At 34.9% G+C, this 22,582-nt stretch overlaps 2 protein-coding genes across 2 annotated transcripts; both read left to right on the forward strand.

Moving 5' to 3' along the window:
• Positions 1-473: 473 nt before the first annotated feature.
• LOC144965088 (uracil-DNA glycosylase-like) lies at positions 474-21,974 on the forward strand. The gene is made up of 5 exons (XM_078900009.1): positions 474-957; positions 6,467-6,726; positions 7,776-7,823; positions 13,161-13,333; positions 19,760-21,974. The coding sequence occupies exons 1-5, from the start codon at positions 918-920 to the stop codon at positions 20,037-20,039; spliced, it is 801 nt and encodes a 266-aa protein (XP_078756135.1). The 5' UTR covers positions 474-917; the 3' UTR covers positions 20,040-21,974.
• On the forward strand, positions 8,165-10,150 carry LOC144965089 (uncharacterized). The gene is made up of 3 exons (XM_078900011.1): positions 8,165-8,663; positions 9,261-9,371; positions 9,837-10,150. The coding sequence occupies exons 1-3, from the start codon at positions 8,615-8,617 to the stop codon at positions 10,049-10,051; spliced, it is 375 nt and encodes a 124-aa protein (XP_078756137.1). The 5' UTR covers positions 8,165-8,614; the 3' UTR covers positions 10,052-10,150.
• Positions 21,975-22,582: the final 608 nt, after the last annotated feature.

Raw genomic sequence — 22,582 nt, forward strand, 5'->3', positions numbered from 1 at the left:
ACTCTACACATCAGTGGGCTTCTGTGGTATCGCCACTTGAGCTTCAGGGATGAACCGGAAGAGACCATACCGGAAGAATATCATTTATAAGAAACTCTCCATTCTTTAGAGACACTATCAGTGCAGGATTGCCAATTTGGCAGATTTTCTGCCAAACGTCCTTTTTTTTTTTTGGACAGAATTTGAAGTCGTCTGGCAGAGAAAAATCGGTTTGGCAGTTTGGCAGATATTTGGCAGATTTTATTTTCCGAGGCCTAGGAATGAATGTATAGGTCTACTCCACGTTTTCCATGGCAATTTTTATGTATTAGTGATTTTTTTAAACTTGGGAAATGAATAAAAAAAATTATGACATCGGCCTTGCGAATTTTTTATTTAACAAAACTGATGAGTTTTAAGAGATTTTTGTGGTATTTGGCAGATTTTTAAAATCCAGTTGGCAGAATGCCTGAAATTAATTTGGCAACCCTGTATCAGTGTCAGTTCAGTGTGTTAGCCGATGTAGCCGATTAGACCTAGACCAATCTTGAAGTTGGCTAAGTTTGTTGTTTTTTACAATTAAATATATAGTCTATATATATTTTTAAAGACATATTTTCAGCAAACGTAGTTTTACAACTATTTTCAAAAGGCTGCCTCTATTCTCATCCCCCCCGGCCGATTGGTTTACCGAAAAAAACGTCGCCGGCTTTTTGCGATTTGGATTTGATTGATTTTTTAAAAAAATTGTGCAACTTGTGACAAGAAACTTAACAAATTACTGCATTACAACCTTTGGATTAAACATACAACAATTGTGGACTACTATTATGAAGACTAGCATCCTAGACTAGGGGGATGAGAATAGTCACTTCGTTTTAAAAAAGCCACGTTCTCAGGAAAAAAAACTTTTGACTTTTGATCAAGTTTTCTGAATCATGCCTCCAAAGAATAGGAAAAGAAAATGCGACTCCGAAGGTAAAAAAAAAGACTGATCTCTATCTTAAACTTTACTTTAAGTTTAAGTCTAAGTTAAAAGTTAGTGAGTAAGAATAGGCAGTTTAGTGAGCAGCAGCAGTGGCAGTCAAATTTTGACCCAACTCGCCCATAGGAAAGTTGTGACTGGAAATTGCCGTTCGCGTTTTGGGGGGTTCAATTAAAGATGCATAACTTCGTTATAAAGAGGAATATCGCAGATATTTTGGTATCATTATTTTTGTCTTTCAATTTCCTTTTAAATGGTGCCAATTAAGGAAAAATCCATTAATAATTCCAGAAGATATATGAAATTAAAATTTGGCAATTTTCAAATGCAGTATTTATTTTTTTATTTACCGCGTGTGTTTTTAAAATTTAAACGCTTGTTTTTAGAATAAAATCTAAACTTTATTCATGCCAAATTTCAGGGCTCTATATCGATGCGCAGACACCTTTTAACTCTGCGCCGAAATGCCATGTTTACATTATCTTCTCATCATGGCTGCCGGACGATATCGATATTCATATCGATATTTTAGATTTAGTTATGTATTATTTTCAATTTAGTCCATAATATTTTCAGTACCATTATTTACTATGTTTTTATTTTTGAATACATACTTTACAACTTTATTTATGGGCATTTTATAGTTTTTGTTTTAAAATTAAAAGTTTGTATATTTCTTCTCTTTGTGAAACCCGATATTAATAATATCGATATTTCAAAAATACCAATTGTTTTAATTTAATTTAATTTTACTTTGCCATCAAGTCATCAAGTTCTTTCCCATATGTTTAGATATGTTTATCATTTGTATCCATATTCTAAAGACCTTCTATTAGCCTTAATAATTATTATGTTAAGAAGTTCTATTAGTTATACATTTTGACACCCCCATACATTGAGAGAGAAGGGGGGGGGGGGGGGGGGATAAAATTATATTAATTGTCAGTTCAAATGATGTAATAGCAATAAACCCAAAGTGGTTCAGCAGAATTTTTTACAGTATTAAAAGCCAAATCTTTCCTTCTAATTAAAATAGGGAATCCGTTTCAATTTATTTGAACTTTTTCAATCTACCATTTTATTTATATACAATTAAATTGCCATAGGTGAAAATAAACTCATTATGTCATTACACAACATGTTGATATCTTTTCATTTAAATACTCTCAGACCCTTTTTTATTCTCTATGTATTAATTCAAAGAGGGGAATTATTTGCAATTGTTTCAGTGAGATATTGGGGATAAATCCAAAAGTGATATAGCAAATTGTTTCTTACGCCTAGCCGAGTTTTTGATTATGTAACATTTGCGTCATATTATGTAATAATGTGTTAATTTGAAATGTTTATCTTCCTCTTTATTAATGTAAATGCATTGTTCTCAATAAGACGAACATTTTGGTATACAATATATGATAAGAACTCCATATTCACTGTTTTAAGCATTTTTTATTAACATCACGCGATTTCGGTCACAACTTTGCAATGGTAATTTTGGGGTAAAAATCGGTCTGAAATTTCAGACTTTGAACTGCCGTAACTACATTTCTAATCAAGATAGAAACAAAATTCAAACTGTTTTGTAATCTGTGTTGCCAGCTCTTTCATATGACATTGGTTTCAAGTGTGTGAGGTACATTTAGAATTTCTATTAAAATCCCTAGTAAGAAGAGAGTTAGAGTTATAGTAGAGGGAGTATGAGTATAATGATTGATAATGGTGTAGGGATCTCTAGCCGTAAACAATCGTACGGCTAGTGACCTTGGCAATGGTCATCCCTACTTCCGCTCTGCCTCGTCCCGAGCTGACCCGGCTCATATAATAAAGCCGAGTGGACCTCTCGATACATACACTTACTTACTGGACACTCACTCCGATACAACAGACGACGCACTTTCCAGATTCTTACGACACACTTCCCAGATTCTTACTCTTATCGGACACTTACAGACTTACTCTACACTTACAGACTCTCTTCACCTACTCCTTTACAACAGACTATAGTCCTTCTCTTGATACTTCTTTTATCTACCCCTACGCCTAGATTCAGGGAATCATCCCAATGGATTCCTATCTCTCCAAGTGAGGATTTGAAATCCAGTATTCTGGCATGCTCTGGTATGATAGACCTCTTGAAGGAATGGACGTGGGCTTTGATGTCGTAGTCCCTCTTCGTCCTCTTGAGCTCAGTTCGGAGGGTGGTTCTCGCAGTCTCATGGGAGACTAAGAGAGAAGTCCCTTAACTCCTAGCACACTAGTAACAAATGCCACTCCCATCATTTTATGCCACTTCAAATTGAACATGCCTGACTTACTTACTTCAACTTCAATGAGTTGGGTTTGTTTTCTCTATCTAGATAGTCTAAGTCTACACAGTCTACTGTAGTCTACAGATTTCAAAGTTTTCAACTTAGACTTAGGCTTAGGCTTAGGATAGGTACTTTGGTAAAAAATTCAATTGATAAAATTTTCAAACTCTCAAAACTAAAACAATCTTAATCTATCCCAATCAGGTAGATCAGTAGATGGGACTTGAAAAAACATTAAATTTGGTGCCTTATTAGTTTCTCTACGACTAATGACTAACACTAACGTTTCCATAGTTATTTATAATATAATATTTTTCTGTTGAAAATTTTAGTTAGCCTAATTTATAGTTTTAGTTAATTTAGTTAATCTGTGATCTCAATTTAAGTAAGTACTTAAAGTTTAGCTCGTTGATTTGGCTCTAGTCGGCTTTTGTCTTGATCATGAGAACTTATTTCAATTATAATGATAATGATAATAAATAATCGTAGTGTTTTTATGCACCTCCGTTGACGGTGCATCTTAACTGATCGTTTTTATGCACCTCCGTTATGCATGCGCATTCAACGTGATTCGTCAGCAATGCTGTGTTTCTGTATTTGGACATGGCAAAAGTTGTATTGTGACATCTGCACGACTTTGTTAATAATAAAAAAAAAGTAAATAAAAATAATCTAAAACATCAAAATTTAAAACCAGAAAATCAGAAAATGGAAGTTGCATTGAAGGTAAAATAATGTTCCAAAAAGACCTTATTAAATGTTATGAACGGTCAGGTGGCTCCGTAGTGTAGTAGACTTTTACATGCTGTCAGACCTTACTAACCTTGAAGGTACTGGGTTCGATTTCCATTGTGGACAATTTAAAAAAATTTTTTTATTGAGAAAGAAATCGTTTTGGTTGTTTGGTTACTGGACATATTTTTAAAACTTTAAATTAATCAAACAATTATTATTATTAATTAATTTTAATTTGAAAAAAAAAACAACATCGGTACCATTCAATGCGTTATCGATGTGCACTTATACACGTCGATTGTTATCATTTAATAATTAATAATATTTTATCATTATCTTTGTCTTTTTATTGTTTTATTTTTTTTTCCCTTCTTCCTTTTTACCATTTTTTAAAAAACGTTGATTTTAATTTTCTAAAATTATTTAAATTTATTTATATTTTGGTCATTGTGATCAGTATTTGTGTGCCATGTTTCTTTTTACCTTTGATTTTTTAAACTATTGTTATTATTTAATTATTATCACTGTATCATAGCTGCCAACCGTTCCGTTAAAAACGGATTTGTTCCGTATTTGACTTCCTGAGTCCGTAAGTCCTTATTTTTAGCTTAAAATCCGTAATTTTGTAATTTTTGACGAATTTGTGGTAAAAAAAGGCTTGTGAGCCTAATGAATTATTATTATTGATCCATTATTATTACTATTACTACTACTATTATTGTTATTATTATTATCATTATTATTGGTGTCCAGTGAGAGCATAATCTCCATTTGTGTAGCTCTTTAATTTGAATTATGCCTCTATCATAAATGATTTTCAACAATTAAGAAAGTTCCATTCGTTTATATGACGCCTGTATTTTACTCAAACCTTTCATAATGTATTGGAGATTTGCATAGAATATGGATGTTAGCCTCGATATACTTTGAATATTCTAAGACAGTATTGATACTTTCACTATTTGTTACAAATATTATTTTAATTAAGAATAAAATTAAATCCACCTCTTTGATTGGAAGGTATTCAATCAGAAAATCAATTGCTTATATTGATTAAGCATGACAATATTATTTCCCTTTATTAATTTATGAAATATATAAATTTAATCCCTTTAAAAAACATCATCTGATTTTAATTTTTTTTTTTTCAAGCAAGCTTTTGTAACGGTTTAGGTTCAAGAAAAATAAGTATACTCCATTTTTAGGTGTGTTTATCTTGTCAAAGTAAAGAAGTAGGAATTCTCTAATATTTAGAGGTGCATTTTACTATAACTACTATTGTAGACTAGTAGTATACTACTTAAAGACAATTATGTTGCATGAAAGAAAACATATATGCAATCGTCTACTTTTTATCTGAACTCACCTAATTTTTACCCCAAAACGCCCTCTCAAGTGATGTACCAGGTTGGCAGTTATGTATTTCTAACCATCTTAAGTTATTTCATTTATTTTACAATTGTGCTTCTTGTGTATTGGTCCTTATCAAAGTTGAGGCAGTTGAATTCTTTCTTTATATTGTCTGTTCTGAAATTTTGATCTCATTGTGGAAAGTGTCATTTTAACGATTCAAATGTGCTGGTACTAAACCCGATAATTTAGCAACATTTGGACTGGCCTCTGTTATCTCAAACTTGTTAGTGTTAGTAATAGTAATTAAAAAGGCTGACTTTTATATGTTGCGATTCGATGAAGGGGGGGAGGGGGGGGGGGGCTTCGGAGCGGCACACGTCGTCCCCACATCCCGGGCCAAATGAGCGTTCCTTATTTTACTTTTGAAAAGTTGGCAGCTATGCTGTATAAACGTACATCGGTAATTACTAAGCATCGTGCCAAACTACAGTCTAAAACTATCTAAAACTCATTGACTTAGATGGGTATATTCGCAGAAAATAATATGAGAAGCCTCTTTTTTTCTGTGGGTCTATTTCTACACTGCGCATTTACACCCCCAAGCGTTCAATTAAAAGACAGAGTGTTAATTAATTTTATTAATATTTATTGTCATATTTTTATTCGTACCTCCTTACAAAGGGGAATTCTATTTCCTGTCCCATCATTGTTTTTGTTTTTCTTCATCTTAACTACTCCATTCACACATAACTCATTCATCCTTAGTGTTTTATTCAGCATGCTTTGTTGATAAAGGGGAATCCCGAAATGTCCACAGTATCTGTCTTCGTCTAATCAATTGAAGCTTACAATTCAACACTTTTTTCCTTCGAGCTTCAAGCAGCAAACTTTTCGTTAATTAACCAGGACCGCCAACGCCATGCATACAAATGGTACTTTTTTTTTTTACACCGCACACGGAGGTGCCAATGGAGGTGCATAAAAGCGCCACCTAAATTATATAATAATGATGATAATGGTATAATAATAATGATAATAATAATAATAATAATAATAATAATTGTCATCATTTTGTTTTCCTCTCTTTTTAAAAATTTTGAAACAGCTCCTGCACCTCAAGTTAAATCTTCTAAGGATGTTAAGAAGATGAAGAAAATTGACTCTGTCAACAAATCAGCACAAGGTGGGAAATTGTCAAAACTTCTAACGCAACCAGACTGGACATCTGCTTTGTCAGCTGAGTTTGACAAACCTTATTTTCTTGAAATTGAGAAGCAAATAGAAGCTGACAAACAAGCTGGAATTCAAGTGTTTCCAGAAGAAAAACTGATTTTCAATTGTTTGAATAGAACAGGATTGAAAAATGTAAGTAAATAAATAAAATATGGAGGGCATCCTTCTCTAACTAAGTGCAAGAGAGCTAATGTTGAGAAAAAAACAAAATGAAGCAAAAAAAACAAACAAAACAAAACCCCAGTTTGTTTCTGCAATAACACTTAACATGTGTGCTCCGATCACATGACTGTTCCTGCTAAAGATCGGGATTGTGGTTAAGTCTCTGTTGGTCACAAGGGTAGTCAAGGAGCCAGGTTTTATTACAGTGCACCTCGATTGCAAGGAAGTCGACAGGACTTGATCTGAGATGTCAATTTTGACATCAATATATACAAAAGAACTAACGCAGGTTTTCACTAAAATATTTCACACCATTTTTTAAGATTTGCATTGAATTATGAATATAAGCTCATTTTATTCTTCAAATGGTCTCAGATCTCATTTAAGAGAACTTGTTAAGTGAAAATTAAATAGAACCAACATCTTTGACAATGAAGCCTTCAATCAAGGAATGTATTGCCAATAAACATAAACATACATGGGTTATTTCCTTTTATTATAACATTTAAAATACTTTATTTTGATTGTTTAAATTTATAATATTTTTTTCCTTTAATATTTTGTATGAGTCTAATTGTTAAATTATTAAATGGGGAGCTGTAAGAAAGCTGTAGGCTCAAAAATATGCACTATATTTTTGGGGTATTTAACTTGTATCTTGCATTGGTGGGTATTTCCCATATTTGAATCAAAAGTAGTAGTAGTCACCACTGCTACAACAGCATTGGCACTGCTTTCACCCATGGTTGCAATGGAAATCAGAAAATTTTCCATAATTTTGCGGCTGCATTGTGGCTGCAAGCTGTGCAAAAAAACCCCGCGGGGCCATATATAATATACTACTGTCTTTCGCTTATATTTCATTTCTTATTTTTTGTATATCCTTTTTTATTTAAAGGTTTTATTTTTGTTGCTGTTGTTTTTTTTTTTAGTACGAGTGTCAAATATTTCAGGCAAAGCGATCTTTCTTCACAGCATGAACACACTTGAATGTCTTCATCATTTAATATTTTCCACAGGTCAAAGTTGTACTTCTAGGACAAGATCCATATCATGATGTGGGTCAGGTAAGTTCAACTCTCTCTCTCTCTTTTTCTGTCTCTCTATCCATCTATCTTTCTTTCTGTCTCCCACTCCCCCTCCACAGTTAATCGCGAGGGTTTGAAACAGCGGTTTAGGCCTAAGATATTAAAAATTCTGGCTAATGTTTAATTTTTTTTTTTTTTTTGCATTTTAATTGTATTTCACCAAGGAAGCAAAGAGGTTTAGTATACATAGTTTCTAGATAGGGAGCGTTCACATATTACGTCATCAGCTAGGGGGGGGGAGGGGGGGGGTCTACCAAATGTTGACTTGTGTTGACATGGGGGGGGGGGGGTCAGACCCAAGATGATGTCATCAAAACATAGGCAAATTAGGCCTATTTTATTAAATGCAAGAGCTTCAAAAATGGCATTCCAAATAAATTAGCCAAAAAGGTGAAAAATTAATTAAATGATGGAATCATCAAAACCGATTGAACTGCTCAAACTGCTTGCTACCATTCAGTTTTGATTCTGAAAAGTTTTCTTCATCAATCATTTGATTTGGTTGTGTCTAGTTTATTAAATATATTTTGGAGTTTTCATCTGAAGAATGATTAATAGTATTAGTAATACTAATACACATCTCTATGAAAAGTTTGTTGATGCCTATTTAAAGGCACATCCTGATGACAAGCGCCAACTTGCATTGGCAAAGGCCCAAGCATTATGGAATGGGCGTAAGGCCAATAAAGTTGTGGACAGAGAAAAAGCTGATAACATGATCATCCAATGGCGTGCAAAGGCAAGCAAGCATATCTGCAAGAAAAATTGGAATGTGGGCTGCATTTGTTAAAAAAGGAGAAAATAAAGAACAAGCAAAAGGTGAGCACTTTAGTTTTCTTATAGATCTAGGTTTTTAAATATAGTAGATTTTGCCTTTGATCTCACCCAAAACAAATTTCCCTATATAATTTAATTTTAATAACAGTTATTTCCCTTTGATTGATACTTTTTTATTAACCATCAATAACAGATCATATTTCAATTTTTTTTGTTACGTGTAATATTAAATCTATTATAATTTCACTTACTAATTACATATTAATTAATATGTTGACTGTTTTAAGTGGCTTTTACATCTATTAGTTATGTAACAAACTTAATAAAAACTTCTAAAATAATATTTTAATTTTATATAAAGATCAAAGCATAAAGTTAGTGAAATTCAAAGGCTGGTGGCATACCAACCCTGGTTTTTGTTTTCATCTTTTTAAAAAGGTTAAAAACAAAAACGAATGAACTGTATTTTTATATCTAATTTCCCATTCAGTGTCAATAGTATGGCGTATGGATAGCTGTTAGTTGCTAATCCGCAATTTAAGATGTAAAGAAGAAACTTTAGATATTTAAGAAAAATTGCGTTTGATTTATTTCCCACCTTCCAAAATCATTTACGATATTCCTTTTTTTATAATTCAGAAATCCATAAAGACCTTGGTGTTAAAGTATCGGATGCCGGTCCATCAAGTCAGTCCATACAAGGTGTTCCTTCTCCTCATGTGGAGGCAGCCACCAGCATCGATATTAAAGGTTTGTGAAAAAACACAAGTTTGACTGCAGGCTTTTGCCACCTTTTCTATTAAATAGATGAATAATCATTACTTTGTATAGTGCCCATCTTCTAACAAAATGTGCAGGGCGCTTTAAATAACTATTCTTTTTTTTTAGCTAGCCCTACAATATCCACCGGTGCAATGTAACCAAGCGCTGTCACTTCATTCCAAAAATTACTTTCAAAAGTTGATGTGTTTTTGTTGTTCAGTGTTCAGCGTTGAGTGAACTTTATTCCATGTTGTTTGTACAACATATGGAAGAATAAATTTCATAAATATACATAATAACGAAGTAGAAGAAACAGAACATAGCAAATAATACACAGGTAATAATTGAAATTTAAAATGAAAGCAAAATAACAGTATTTAAGGGTGATATACCTATATATATATAATTGCTTATGTTTCATTTAATTTTTTAAAAATAATTTTGCATTCTCAGGAGATGTACCATCTGATGGGAAAGGGGTATCACTTCTCAAAAGGCGAACTTGCCCTAAATGTTCATTGTATCACTCCTCGATCACAGCAATGAAAGACCATTCACGAAAATGCGGCATACAAGAAGAACAGCAAATGGGAGAAAGTGATGACGATGAAGATGAAATTGATGATACTATTTATAGTACATCAGGGATGCCACTTTTCCGGTTTTAGCCGGAAATCCGGTTTTTTTACCACCAGCCGGTTTTAATCCGGAACCTCCGGTTTTTGTCCGTCGTCACTATTCCAAAAAAAAAAAAAAAAATTTTTTTTTTAAAGAAGAAGAAAAAAATCGAGATTTGAGCCGGAACTTTTTCGCCGGGTGAATAATTTGGGCTGTCACCGCCGGTCGAATATTTGGGCACCTAAATGGTAGTTTATCTCCGCCCATCCCCATCACAATTCCTCCTTTTTAAAAAAAAAATTTGATAAATAAACAGTGATTTTGAGAATTTCTCAGAATTTTTCCGCTGAATTTGCCATGTCAAACATTTCCCTCAAAACCACAAAATCACCATTATGTCTTATGTCATATTTTGACACCAGTGCAATAGTCTCGCGAAATTTAGTGACGGTCCCGTTTTTATGACGTCGGGCCAGACTGAATGGCACCAGATGTCACAATTGACACAGACGACCAGTGGTGTTCTTTGATTAGCAAGTTGATGGTTGAAGGGGAAGGGGAGGGACAAATATCTCTCTCTCTCTCTCTCTCTCTCTCTCTCTCTCTCTCTCTCTCTCTCTCTCTCTCTCTCTCTCTCTCTCTCTCGCAACCATCCATTAAATCTTTACAAGAACTAAATTTATGTTTAATGATAAGAATGGATTTATACTAGTAATAGTAATATATTACATAATACCAATACAAAACTATGTTCCTGTTATTTTTACACTTTGCTTGCGTTTGACCGATAGACGGAGACACTTTCCTCCTTTTTGACAAATTGCTATTATTATCACTGAAAAAAAACCACTCACCAAAACCACTACATCATCTCTACCACCACTACTATTACAACCACCACCACATCATCATCCCTACCAACACTACTACTACAAATAACACCACATCATCCCTACCACCAGTACTACTACAACTACCAGCACATCGTCATTCCTACCACAACTATTACAACCACCACCACACAATTATCTCTAAAAGACCACCACTACTACAACCACCACCACATCATCATCCCTACCACCACTACTACTACAACCACCATCACATCATCATCTCTAAGACTACTACTACTACTACTACTACTACTACTACTACTACTACTACTACTACTACTACTACTACTACTACTACTACTACTACTACTACTACTACTACAACTACTACTACTATCACCACCACATCATCATCCCCACCACCACTCCTACTACAACCACCACCACACCATCATCCCTACCACCACTACTACTACAACTACAACCACATCATCAACCCTACTACCACTACTACAACCACCACCACACCATCATCCCTAGCGCCACTACTACTACAAATAACACCACATCATCCCTACCACCACTACTACTACAACTACCACTACATCATCATTCCTACCACAGCTACTACAACCACCACCATACAATCATCCATACGACCAGTACTACTATAATCACTACCACATCATCCCTACAACCACTACTACTACAACCACCACCATCATCATCCCTACTACAACCCCCAAATTTAATTACACTTTCAACTTTTGAAATTCTCCGAGTCGTGTCAGAAATTGCTGCGAGACAAATTTTGGATCGAATCTCAGTGAATTTGAGCATGATCTTCACAATGAAAAATTTTCTCCTTTTATGTGACCAGTCATTCTCACCCCTGATAGCTATTGATATTAATTTGTCTATATTTTGTTTTTAGCACCTTATTTTATCAATTTGAAAACTGTTCACTCTCCTTTCTTTTGTGTGTTATTTGCTCTCAATTGCAATAATAAGTACTGAAACAATATTCCATATTTGATATTTTTCAAATCCCTACAAAGCCCTTGACGTTGATTTGTATCTCGTCCGCCCAAGTTTTCAGGCTTTTTTTAATTTGCCTGGTGGCATCCCTGGTACATTGCCAGAGGTCCAAGGCAGAAACATTTTTGAATCAATTAATTTTATGTTTGGAAATTGAAACAGAAATTCATTCCACTAAAAGACTAATATGCTATAAAATAATTTGCCTCCTATACTATTTTAAATTACACTTTCTGAAATTTTTTTAATAGCACCTGCACCAAGTAGCCTAATTTAAATAATGTTTGTTAGATTTTATCTTTGCAAATTTAGATTTTATGTCCCCATTGTACCGTTAAACATAAATTATCAACAGTTTCTGAAATTAATAAAATGTCTGAATGTGTTTTATCAAACTTTGATAATCAATGTTTATGGTTTGAAAAATTAATAATAAATATTGTGAAATTAAAGTTATCTTTTAGTTTTTATTAAATTAGATGACGTCATCATCTGTTGGGGGAGGGGGGGGGGGGGGGGGGGGGGGTCAGGTCAATGATGACAAGTGATGACTTGGGGGAGGGGGGGGGTCTAAAAAGGGCAAATTTTTGATGACGTAATATGTGAACGCTCCCATAGCCAATTGAGAAATGGAATGAAAAATTTCAATTTACTTAAGTCCAAATACACCAAGTTATAAAACAAAACTAGGATTGTTAAATGCAAATTATCCGTAATATATTTTATCTCTAGAACTAGAAAGAAAAAAATAAGACTGGTTAATGTTACGATCAAATTTCACACATGGAGTAGAGGAATTGAAATGAGTACAACAACTCCATAAACTCACCTGTCATGTGGTTTTAATAATTTTATTCTACATTTTCTTCACATCCTTGTTATGAACCTAGAATCCTGCGGATTTAAATTGAATACTCTACTACAGTGGCATGGCATAACTAAGGCCAGTTTGGGTGACTAAGACTAGCTTCGATTATTATTAAATAATTATGGTAAAATGTGCATCATTTAGATTTCACACTTCCCCACACTTTAGACCACTTTTCTAACATCTTTATATGATATATCTTGACATTTAAATAACCTGTCCGATATTCTTTTTCTAAAGTGTGGGGAAAGGGTAAAATCTATCAAATGATGTACATTTTATAATATTTGTTCTTTTCAATCTTGGGTGGGTGGGGGTCACATTTGGGGGCTGGTCTTAGTCACCCCAACCGGCCACAATCACCTCATTCAACAGGACCTATTGCAGGCCTAGTACTGAACCATTTTTTTTTTGTAACAGGCGATGGGACTATGTTTTGCTGTTCATGAGGGGATCAAAGTTCCACCCTCGCTGAAAAACATGTACAATGAATTGGCAACAGACATTCCAGGATTCAAAGATCCTGGTCACGGCAACCTGGAGAAATGGGCAGACCAAGGAGTCTTATTGCTTAACACAACTCTCACGGTTCAGTAAGTCCTTGTTCCTGATTGGGTAGTTGACCTCCCATGGTGGGCGAGAGGTCACTTGCTGTGTCTTCTATCTCCCTGTATCTGTTTTCAGAGTTGCTTTCTATGTCTCGGACTGGGAGTACTTGGTTTTGTCCGGGCCCTTTCTGGAGTCCTTGGCCGGGTGGGAAATAGTCAAATGTATAGTGTTAGTTTTGGGAGATGATATTTTTGTCCTTGTAAATCTGTTATGCATTGTTTTTTTTTTTCATAATGGTTTGTAAACATTTGAGTGTGTTCCTCTTTGTGGGATCCTGAGCTTGTGTCTGGATGAAACTTTTAGTGAGCGGGTGGTTGGATGGGAGCATCACCCTTGAATCATATACCTATGATGTTCGCATGGGTGTACGATCCGATAGTGATGTCGTTTCTTCTTCTCTTTACTAGCCTATCCTGCTTCTTTGGTTTGTGATTGTATTTTTGACAGGGATATTTTTTTTCTCTGTAAATCTTCTGCCTGTTTGTTCTTGGTTATTTATAATTTAGCTTATGATATATTTAGGTTATGATTTTGATTTACATTTGTACTATTTTTGTTAGATTGCTTGTTTTTTTTTGTTTCAGCGGTCTCTCATATAACCTCAATTGTGTTGGAAGAGACCTAAAGCAACAAACAAAACTTTGTGATCTCAAACTAAGTGCATTGATAGTACCTATATTCTTGGAATTTACATCTTTTCCCTATTTGAACTACTGCCCTTTGTCCTACCTTTTCTTGTGTGCAAATCTAGACTTTTTTTACTTTATTACTTTTTTACTGGCTGAAGTGAATTGAGTGGTGAGGTACATCAAGTACAACAACAAGCCATTTTGGCGGATTTCTAAAACTCTTTATTTCCTGTTTATGTAAGGGACGTAACTCAGATAATGATTATACCCATTAGTTGTCATGGATATTAATGATTATTTCCCTTTAATATATTACATCCCTCCTCCCTTAGTTTCTTTTATTCCCTTTAATAATTAAAACCATTAAAAGCAAATGTCTTTTAAGAGACCAACTTATAACAATCCATAGCCACTAATATAATGTGACCGTGTTCAATTGTGGTAATATTATTAGATAAAGAATGAAATACAAAAGAAGCAGTGCATAACATACAACATGAATTTAAAAGTTGCTATCTAATTTAGTTGTACATAGTTGTACATATGATTATGGTCTTAGCAATCATGATTAATCAAGCATGATATTCATTTTACTAAATATCTAATTTCTCTGGCGCCTTAATCTTACGTGCTGATCTTCTAAGTGGTTGCTGAATTGGTGACTTCATAATCGTACTCTGACTACCAGTCTCAGTCTTCAATTCAAGTGATGGTGAGTAACCAGTTGCAGCACCAGCTTCTGTTACTAAGTTTCTTGGAATTGGAACCATTGTTTCTGGTTCATTGAGTTCAATTATAACAGGAACCTGAGGTTCTGGACTAGCCTGAACAGGTGGTGTAACTAGACCAGACCTGTGGTTGGTTTCTGCGCATGTTACCCTTATCTGATCTGCATGCCTACGGATGACTAACCCATCACAAGTTTTTACTTTGTATGATACTGGCCCAGTGCTTTGCACAATCTCTCCAGGTATCCATTTTTCACCTCTCCCAAAGTTCTTCACATACACCCTGTCATTTATCTCAAACTCCCTGTCAATGGCAGTTTTGTCATAGTTATATTTTTGTGTTTGTTGATGCTGGAACACTGATTTTTGTACTGTTGGGTGGAGCAAATCAAGATGAGTCTTCATTTTTCTCCCATACAATAATTCACAAGGGGAAACACCAGTTGTAACATGTGGAGTACTGCGGTATTTGGTCAGAAACCTGTTAGCTCTTTCTCGAAGGGAAAATTTGGAACCCATCTTTATTATAGCAGATTTAAAGACTCCCACAGCCTTTTCAGCTAACCCATTTCCAGCAGGATGATATGGTGAAGTGGTAATGTGCTCTATGCCATTTGTAGTGCAAAACATTTTGAATTCATTAGCTGTAAAACTAGTACCATTATCTGAAACAATTTGATCAGGTAACCCATGAGAAGCAAATATCTCTTTTAGTTCTACAATAGTATCAGCTGCTGTAATTGTGTTCATTGTCTTCACATCCAACCATTTTGAATGAGAATCAATTACAATTAGGAACATCTTGTTCATGAAGGGGCCTGCAAAGTCGATATGGATGCGTTTCCATGGCTCTATGGGCCAATCCCAATTTTGCAAGGGAGCTTTTGCTGGTTGTTTTTGGTGCTGTGCACAGGTTGAGCATAATTTTACAAACTTTTCAATATCTGCATCCATATGCGGCCACCAAAACCAAGACCTTGCAAGACTCTTCATTTTGGACATTCCCAGATGTGTATCATGTAATGTAATGAGCACTTTATTTTGAAGGGACTTTGGAATCACTACTCTTGATCCCCAAAGGATGCAACCCTCCTCTAAACTTAATTCAAGTTTTCTGTGTTTGAAAGGTTTCAATTCATCAGACACACTCTCCTCAGGCCAACCATTCAAACAGAATTCATATACTTTCATCAAGCATTCATCCTTCTGCATTTCTCTCTTTACATCATCTACATTCACACTGGAGTTATCAATGATTGAAAACAACATGTCAACATCTTCTGGCACATAGCTTACACTTTCAGTCTTTAAAGGTAATCTACTCAGCCCATCTGCATTGTTTTCAGTACCAGGTTTGTACCTCAATTGGTAATCATAAGCTGCAAGTGTTATGGCCCACCTTTGAATTCTGGGCGATGCCTGTTCTGGTATTGATTTATGTTCTCCCAGTAGCCCCAATAAGGGTTTGTGATCGGTAAAGATAGTGAAATGTCTGCCAAAAAGAAATTTGTGAAACTTTTTGACTCCAAAAATAATGCCTGCCCCTTCTCTGTCTAATTGGGAATATGATTTTTCAGCCCGATTCAGTGATCGGCTAGCGCACGCAATTGGGCGCTCGCCACTCTCATCATAGTGAGATAACACTACACCTAGCCCGTCTGGTGAAGCATCACAAGTTAATACTAATTCTTTCTTTGGGCTGTAGTGAATCAACAAGGTATCAGACGATAAAGCCTCTTTTGCGGCTCTAAATGCTTTCTCTTGATCTTTCCCCCAATGCCAAGTCATGTTTTTCTGTAAGAGTTTATACAGTGGGGCCAAAGTACTGGATAGGTTGTCACAGAATTTTGCATAGTAATTTACTATGCCCAAAAAGGCTTTCAATTGTTGACAGTTTTCTGGTTTTGGAGCTTCTTTTATAGCTCTGGTTTTTTCTTGCTGTGGTCTGATATTGCTCAATCTATAGCCCAAAAAATATATTTCTGGCAACATAAACTGACACTTGTTTCTGTTTATTTTCATACCCTTTTCACCGACGATTTTCAATACCTTTTCAAGGGTTTGAAGATGCTCAGTATCATCTTTTCCTGTAATATACAAATTGTCAAAGTATACACAAACATTTGGCACATCCTGAAAAATGCTATCCATCATAGCCTGGAAAATTCCTGGGCTTGATGAAATACCAAAACATAGCCTTTCATACTGATAAAGACCCTTGTGTGTGTTTATAGTTGTGTACTTTTTTTAATCTGAATGGAGTGCCAACTGTGTGTATGCATGTGACAGGTCAAGTTCAGTGAATTTGTCACCGTTTGCCAACTTGAGTGAAATATCTTCAATGTTTGGAATAGGATATCTATTCAACTCAATCTCCCTGTTAACTGTAATTTTGTAGTCACCACACAGTCTAACTGAACCATCCTTCTTTAGCACAGGGACTATTGGAGTAGCCCAATCTGAATGTTCTACTTTCCGAATAATGTCACTCTGTTCTAATCTATCGATCTCATGTTCAATCTTTTCTCTCGTTGCGTAGGGTGGCACTCTAGCTGTACAATACCTTGGATTTGTATTTTTCATGCTGATTGTCACTGTTCTATCATTCAACAGTCCACACGTTCCGAAAACTGAATGGTTGCTCTTCAACACTTGTTCCAAATTCAAAGTTTCGTTCTTCAGTTGGTTTATTTCTCCTCTAGAAGTTGTGAAAATGCTCTTCCAGTCTAGCTTTATGGCGTTCAGCCAGTTCCTTCCCAGCAACTATTTTAATAGCTTAGCTCTTAATGCTCTACTTAGCTGTTTGATTGTTAATTTCAGTCAGATGATCCCATCCTCGTCGCCAATTAAGTGAATTGAGTGGTAAGGTACATCAAGTACAACAACAAGCCATTTTGGCGGATTTCTAAAACTCTTTATTTCCTGTTTATGTAAGGGACGTAACTCAGATAATGATGATACCCATTAGTTGTCATGGATATTTATGATTATTTCCCTTTAATATATTACACTGGCGCTGAAATGCTAAATGCACCGTATAACCCTTACAAACAAACAAATCATTGTTCTTGGTTTCTGTTTCTTGTTAATAGCTCTTTGTTGATTATGTAAACATTGCAATATCTTTCTTTTTTTCAAATACAGTAGAATTACTTTAAACCGAAATTTTGGGGACCTTCTAAACCATTTCGGTTTAAAGACATTTTGGTTTAAAGCAAGTTCCCGTTTTGCGATGTTTTTCAAAGGTGGTACTATTTAATTGCTCATGTAATCGTATCATGGGTTGTTTCCCCTTAAATAAAGTTGTTGAATAAATGTCGTCTTGGTAACCATTTAATTTTTTAAAAATTCTTTTTTTTTTTCTTTTTGGTGTATTTTAAAAATATTTTTGGGGGTTTTGTTTTTCCATTAAAAAATGTTGAAAGAGTTGAGTCGGGATGCTGGGTTTTTTAACATATCTCCGTCTTGCTCAACTTTTTTTCATCGACTTCACATAGTATTTTATTCTTAACTCCAGCTTTTAAGCACAGTGCTTTATTTCAACATCTTTTAAGTAAAATGTAAAGCTAAAATAAGATGGAAAGTTTTTGTGTGATAATTGATAATGAATGATGCGCAGCTACTCAGAGGTGAAGTGAAATGGAATTGAAAAGGCATGTCATTGCTAAGCTGTCTACTACACACCCCTCTTTTATTGAAAAGCCATTAGGTTCAAAGGCCTAATTACATAGAACCCCCCCCCCCCCTCACATACACATTTAAACAAAGTGGCATGTCAAGTCAATGGTAAGTCTCTACACCCACCCCTCTCATTATCGTGTTGAAAATCCAGTCCGTTCCAAAGCATCAACACACGAGCGAGAACATCTCGCCTGCGTGATTCTACAGCCATACCTCCCCCATTCGCCTGCCAGTCACCCGTTGTCTTCCTTTTCCAGTCTGCACGATTGTGGTGTTGGTCAAGCCCAAGTGCTGTGATTGAAATGTTTGCCTACACCCCACCCCTTGCCCTCATCTTAGACTTATGCCGGGCATTATTACGTGTGGCCACTTTCCCGAATTTTTGAAGAAAAATAGAGAGAGAAAAAGGGATGGTGCTCTCAAGTTGTTTCGGTTTAAAGAAAGTCCTGCTTAGAAGTATTTCGGTTCATCGGAAGAATTTGTACAAAGATAATGAAGAAACTAGTACAATTTATTAAATTCTTTGCGGTTCATGATATTTTTCGGTTTAGCTTCTTTCGGTTTAAAGTAATTTTACTGTATAATCTTTTTTTTAAAAAATAGTAAACAATTGAAATGGGAATTGTTGGCTAACATTTGTCCACTGTCATTTAAAGAAGGTTTTTTATTCTTTCTCCAGTTGTTGATAATTAACATCATCTGGTGTTTCAGTTTACACCCACTGGCTAAGTGTTCTACAAATATCTTGTTTAGCCCAGATAATAGCGAATGCAAAAAACTAAGTTTGTTAACATGAACACCAATTTTTTAAATCATGCAAAACCAGCCAATGGGGATCCTGGTAGCTCAGTTGCTAGAGCAGATGCTTTGCACACAAAGGGACTGAGATTGATCCCAGATGAAGTTCATATTTTTATCCCCTCTCCCCCCCCCCCCCCCCCCCCCCCTCCCTCCCCAGCTAGCAGTGATTGGGCAGCTGGTTCTGATAGATCTGGTGGAAAGTGCACAAAGGGAATCAGGCAATTGCTGTTGTCTGTTTCATGTAAAGAAACTGAAATAAACTCTGGTTCCATGGGCCAAATGGCTCTGAAGGACTTTTTTTATATTACCAACCCATAATACTAAGGTTTCGTACATCAGTACTGAACCCAAGTATTAGTGAAGACAATTTTTCTATCAGTTTTTACTGATCTTTAACTCTTTGAGATGCTTAACTGTGTGTGAAAAGCACCAATCGATGAACATTGTCTTTATTAATATGAAATCGCAAATCATATTTTGCAGTTTGTACAAGAGGGAATCTTGTTTTTTTTGTTTTTTTTTTCTTCTCTCCTTTATGAATTGTTTCCATTTTTTTTTCATCTTCTATTAGAGCCCACAAACCAAACTCCCACAGTAAAATTGGTTGGATGAAATTCACAGATGAGATAATTAAGATTGTCAGCGAAAAGAATACGGGTGTTGTGTTCATGTTGTGGGGCAACTTCTCTCAGAAAAAAGAAAAGCTGATTGACGCGAGTAAACACACCATCTTGAAAGATGCTCACCCATCCCCACTAAGTGTGACCAAATACAAAGGATGCAAGTGCTTCTCTAGGGCTAATGCTGCCTTGAAGAAAGCTGGGAAGAGAGAAATTGATTGGACATTGTAATTTCACTTAGAAAGATAATGATTAAGAAATAAAAAATTACTCAATACAGGATTTTTTTTTTCTCATCAGAAACAAATAAAACATGACAACCTTAATCTTACAATAACAGATATTGACATAAGATTTATTTTTTTATTGAATGCAAGTACATTTCCTGCATTTCCAAATTATTTAGAAATCAATACAGATATAAAGGATGGTCTATATTGATTGGTTTAATGACCTACTATTAGCACTGTATAATTTGTAAAGAGAAACTTTTATCTTTAAATTTCATCAAATCTTGCTTTATTAGTTTAAATTGCTAAAGCAATTTGAAGGTTTTAAAAAATCAATGATAAAATTCAGTTTTATGTATTGTGCCGTATCCATTTTAGATTCGGAGATCTACTTTTATAAGATTGTATCTATCATTGTTCGTTACATTTAATTTATGCCATTAAGTGTTGTTATGTTTTTATTAATATTTTGAAGATCAAACAACTCTCTTTAGAAAAATGTTAGTTCTCTTCATGTTATATATTATGTAAGCTTATTATGACATAAATATTTTACATGGATCAATTTATTTTTTACTACGAATTCGCTCAATTTTTAAATGTGATGTTTTTATTTAATATATGTTTACTCTGATATTATATGTGTAATATTTATACTGCATTGTGTTTAATGGTCGGTGTTACAAACAAACTGGGTGGGGTTCCTGACCTCCCATAGGGGGCAGGGGGTTACATACTGTGTCTTCTATCCCCTTATAACTGTTTTCCAACATGCTTTCTGTATTTGTCTTGGAATGAGATTGCTTGGTTTTGTCCTGGCCCTGGCCGGAGTCCTAGCTCGGAGGGAAACAGTCAAATGCATAATTATTGTTTTGGTGGATGATATTTTTTTCCTTGTAAATCGTCTCTCTGTCATGTATTATTATATTTGTTATTTTCAATGTATAATGTAAGCATTTGAGTGTATTCCTCTCTGTTGGATTTTGTGCTTGTGTCCGGATGAGACTTATAGGTGATCTCAAACTAAGTAGCCCTACATTGGTGGTATGCTCTTGGAATCTACATCTGATCCCTATTTGTTCCTAGTTCCCCTATGTCCTACTTTTTCTTGGGTGGTGGGTGGTTGGATGGGAGCATCACCCTTGAATCATATACCTATGATGTTCGCATGGGTGTACGATCCGATAGTGATGTCGTTTCTTCTTCTCTTTACTAGCCTATCCTGCTTCTTTGGTTTGTGATTGTATTTTTGACAGGGGATATTTTTTTTCCTGTAAATCTTCTGCCTGTTTGTTCTTGGTTATTTATAATTTAGCTTGATATCTTTAGGTTATGATTTTAATTTACATTTGTACTATTTTTGTTAGATTGCTTGTTTTTTTGTTTCAGCGGTCTCTCATATAACCTCAATTGTGTTGGAAGAGACCTAAAGCAACAAACAAACAAACAAAAATTTTCTTGGGTGCTTTAATTGTAATTCGAGAACTTTTTACTATCCCATTTTCTTCCTTTTTACTGGCTCTGATATAACCTAAATGTGTTGGAAGCGCCGTAAAACCCTTAAAAAACAAACAAAAACAAACACACCAACAAAGCTCAGGATTTTATTCCCATTATTATTTCATGATATTCGTCTAAATGTCAGAAAATTTATATCGTTTGAATTATATATTATAGATTTTACACCACTGTATCACATGAAGTAACAATTGAGTTTATGTTTATTCCAAATAACTCTTAAACATTCCAAATGACCCAGCTGTTCAGTTGATATAGCATTGAACTGACACATTAAGAAAACCTTTTGTTTATATCAAAAATTTCATAGGACTACAATTTTTGTTAAAAATGGATTATTTATATATATGGAAATGACCTTTACATGTCCCAGGATTATGCTTTTTTGACCAGCAAATTTTAAAAATGAACAGAAAAATCTCTAAATCTAGATTATATGATATGCAAAAATCTAGATTATATGATATGCAGGGTCTCCAGCAAGTCGGGAAGAAGTCGGGGGGGGGGGGGGGGGGGGGGGGGGTTGTGAATTCGCCTGTACAAATGTGTCAGTGTGTCATGGCCAACTGTGTTGACTTTTTAACCATTTCTTTATTATGACACCCTTTTTTCACTAAAACTTTTCATGCTGTTTTTGCATACTATTATGTATGTAGGCGTGGAATATATTGTAAATGTTCTCGTCTATTATTCATACTTTCACAACTTCCTACAGAGATATTGTTAGCGGGTGGTTGGATGGGAGCATCACCCTTGAATCATATACCTATGATGTTCGCATGGGTGTACGATCCGATAGTGATGTCGTTTCTTCTTCTCTTTACTAGCCTATCCTGCTTCTTTGGTTTGTGATTGTATTTTTGACAGGGGATATTTTTTTTCCTGTAAATCCTCTGCCTGTTTGTTCTTGGTTATTTATAATTTAGCTTATGATATCTTTAGGTTATGCTTTTGATTGACATTTGTACTATTTTTGTTAGATTGCTTGTTTTTTTGTTTCAGCGGTCTCTCATATAACCTCAATTG

Source organism: Berghia stephanieae, chromosome 2, assembly GCF_034508935.2.
Source record: "Berghia stephanieae isolate SIO BIC M18660-M18661 chromosome 2, UCSD_Bste_1.3, whole genome shotgun sequence".
NCBI lineage: Eukaryota > Metazoa > Mollusca > Gastropoda > Nudibranchia > Aeolidiidae > Berghia > Berghia stephanieae.

What these genes read in the sequence shown, in the direction of transcription:
- LOC144965088 (XM_078900009.1), top strand. Translation starts at nt 918, where the DNA reads ATGCCTCCAAAGAATAGGAAAAGAAAATGCGACTCCGAAG. An exon ending in ATAGAACAGGATTGAAAAAT is followed by an intron (nt 6,727 to 7,775) that starts GTAAGTAAATAA and finishes TATTTTCCACAG; the next exon opens with GTCAAAGTTGTACTTCTAGG. An exon ending in AACACAACTCTCACGGTTCA is followed by an intron (nt 13,334 to 19,759) that starts GTAAGTCCTTGT and finishes ATCTTCTATTAG; the next exon opens with AGCCCACAAACCAAACTCCC.
- LOC144965089 (XM_078900011.1), top strand. Translation starts at nt 8,615, where the DNA reads ATGTGGGCTGCATTTGTTAAAAAAGGAGAAAATAAAGAACAAGCAAAA. An exon ending in AAATAAAGAACAAGCAAAAG is followed by an intron (nt 8,664 to 9,260) that starts GTGAGCACTTTA and finishes TTTATAATTCAG; the next exon opens with AAATCCATAAAGACCTTGGT. An exon ending in CACCAGCATCGATATTAAAG is followed by an intron (nt 9,372 to 9,836) that starts GTTTGTGAAAAA and finishes TTGCATTCTCAG; the next exon opens with GAGATGTACCATCTGATGGG.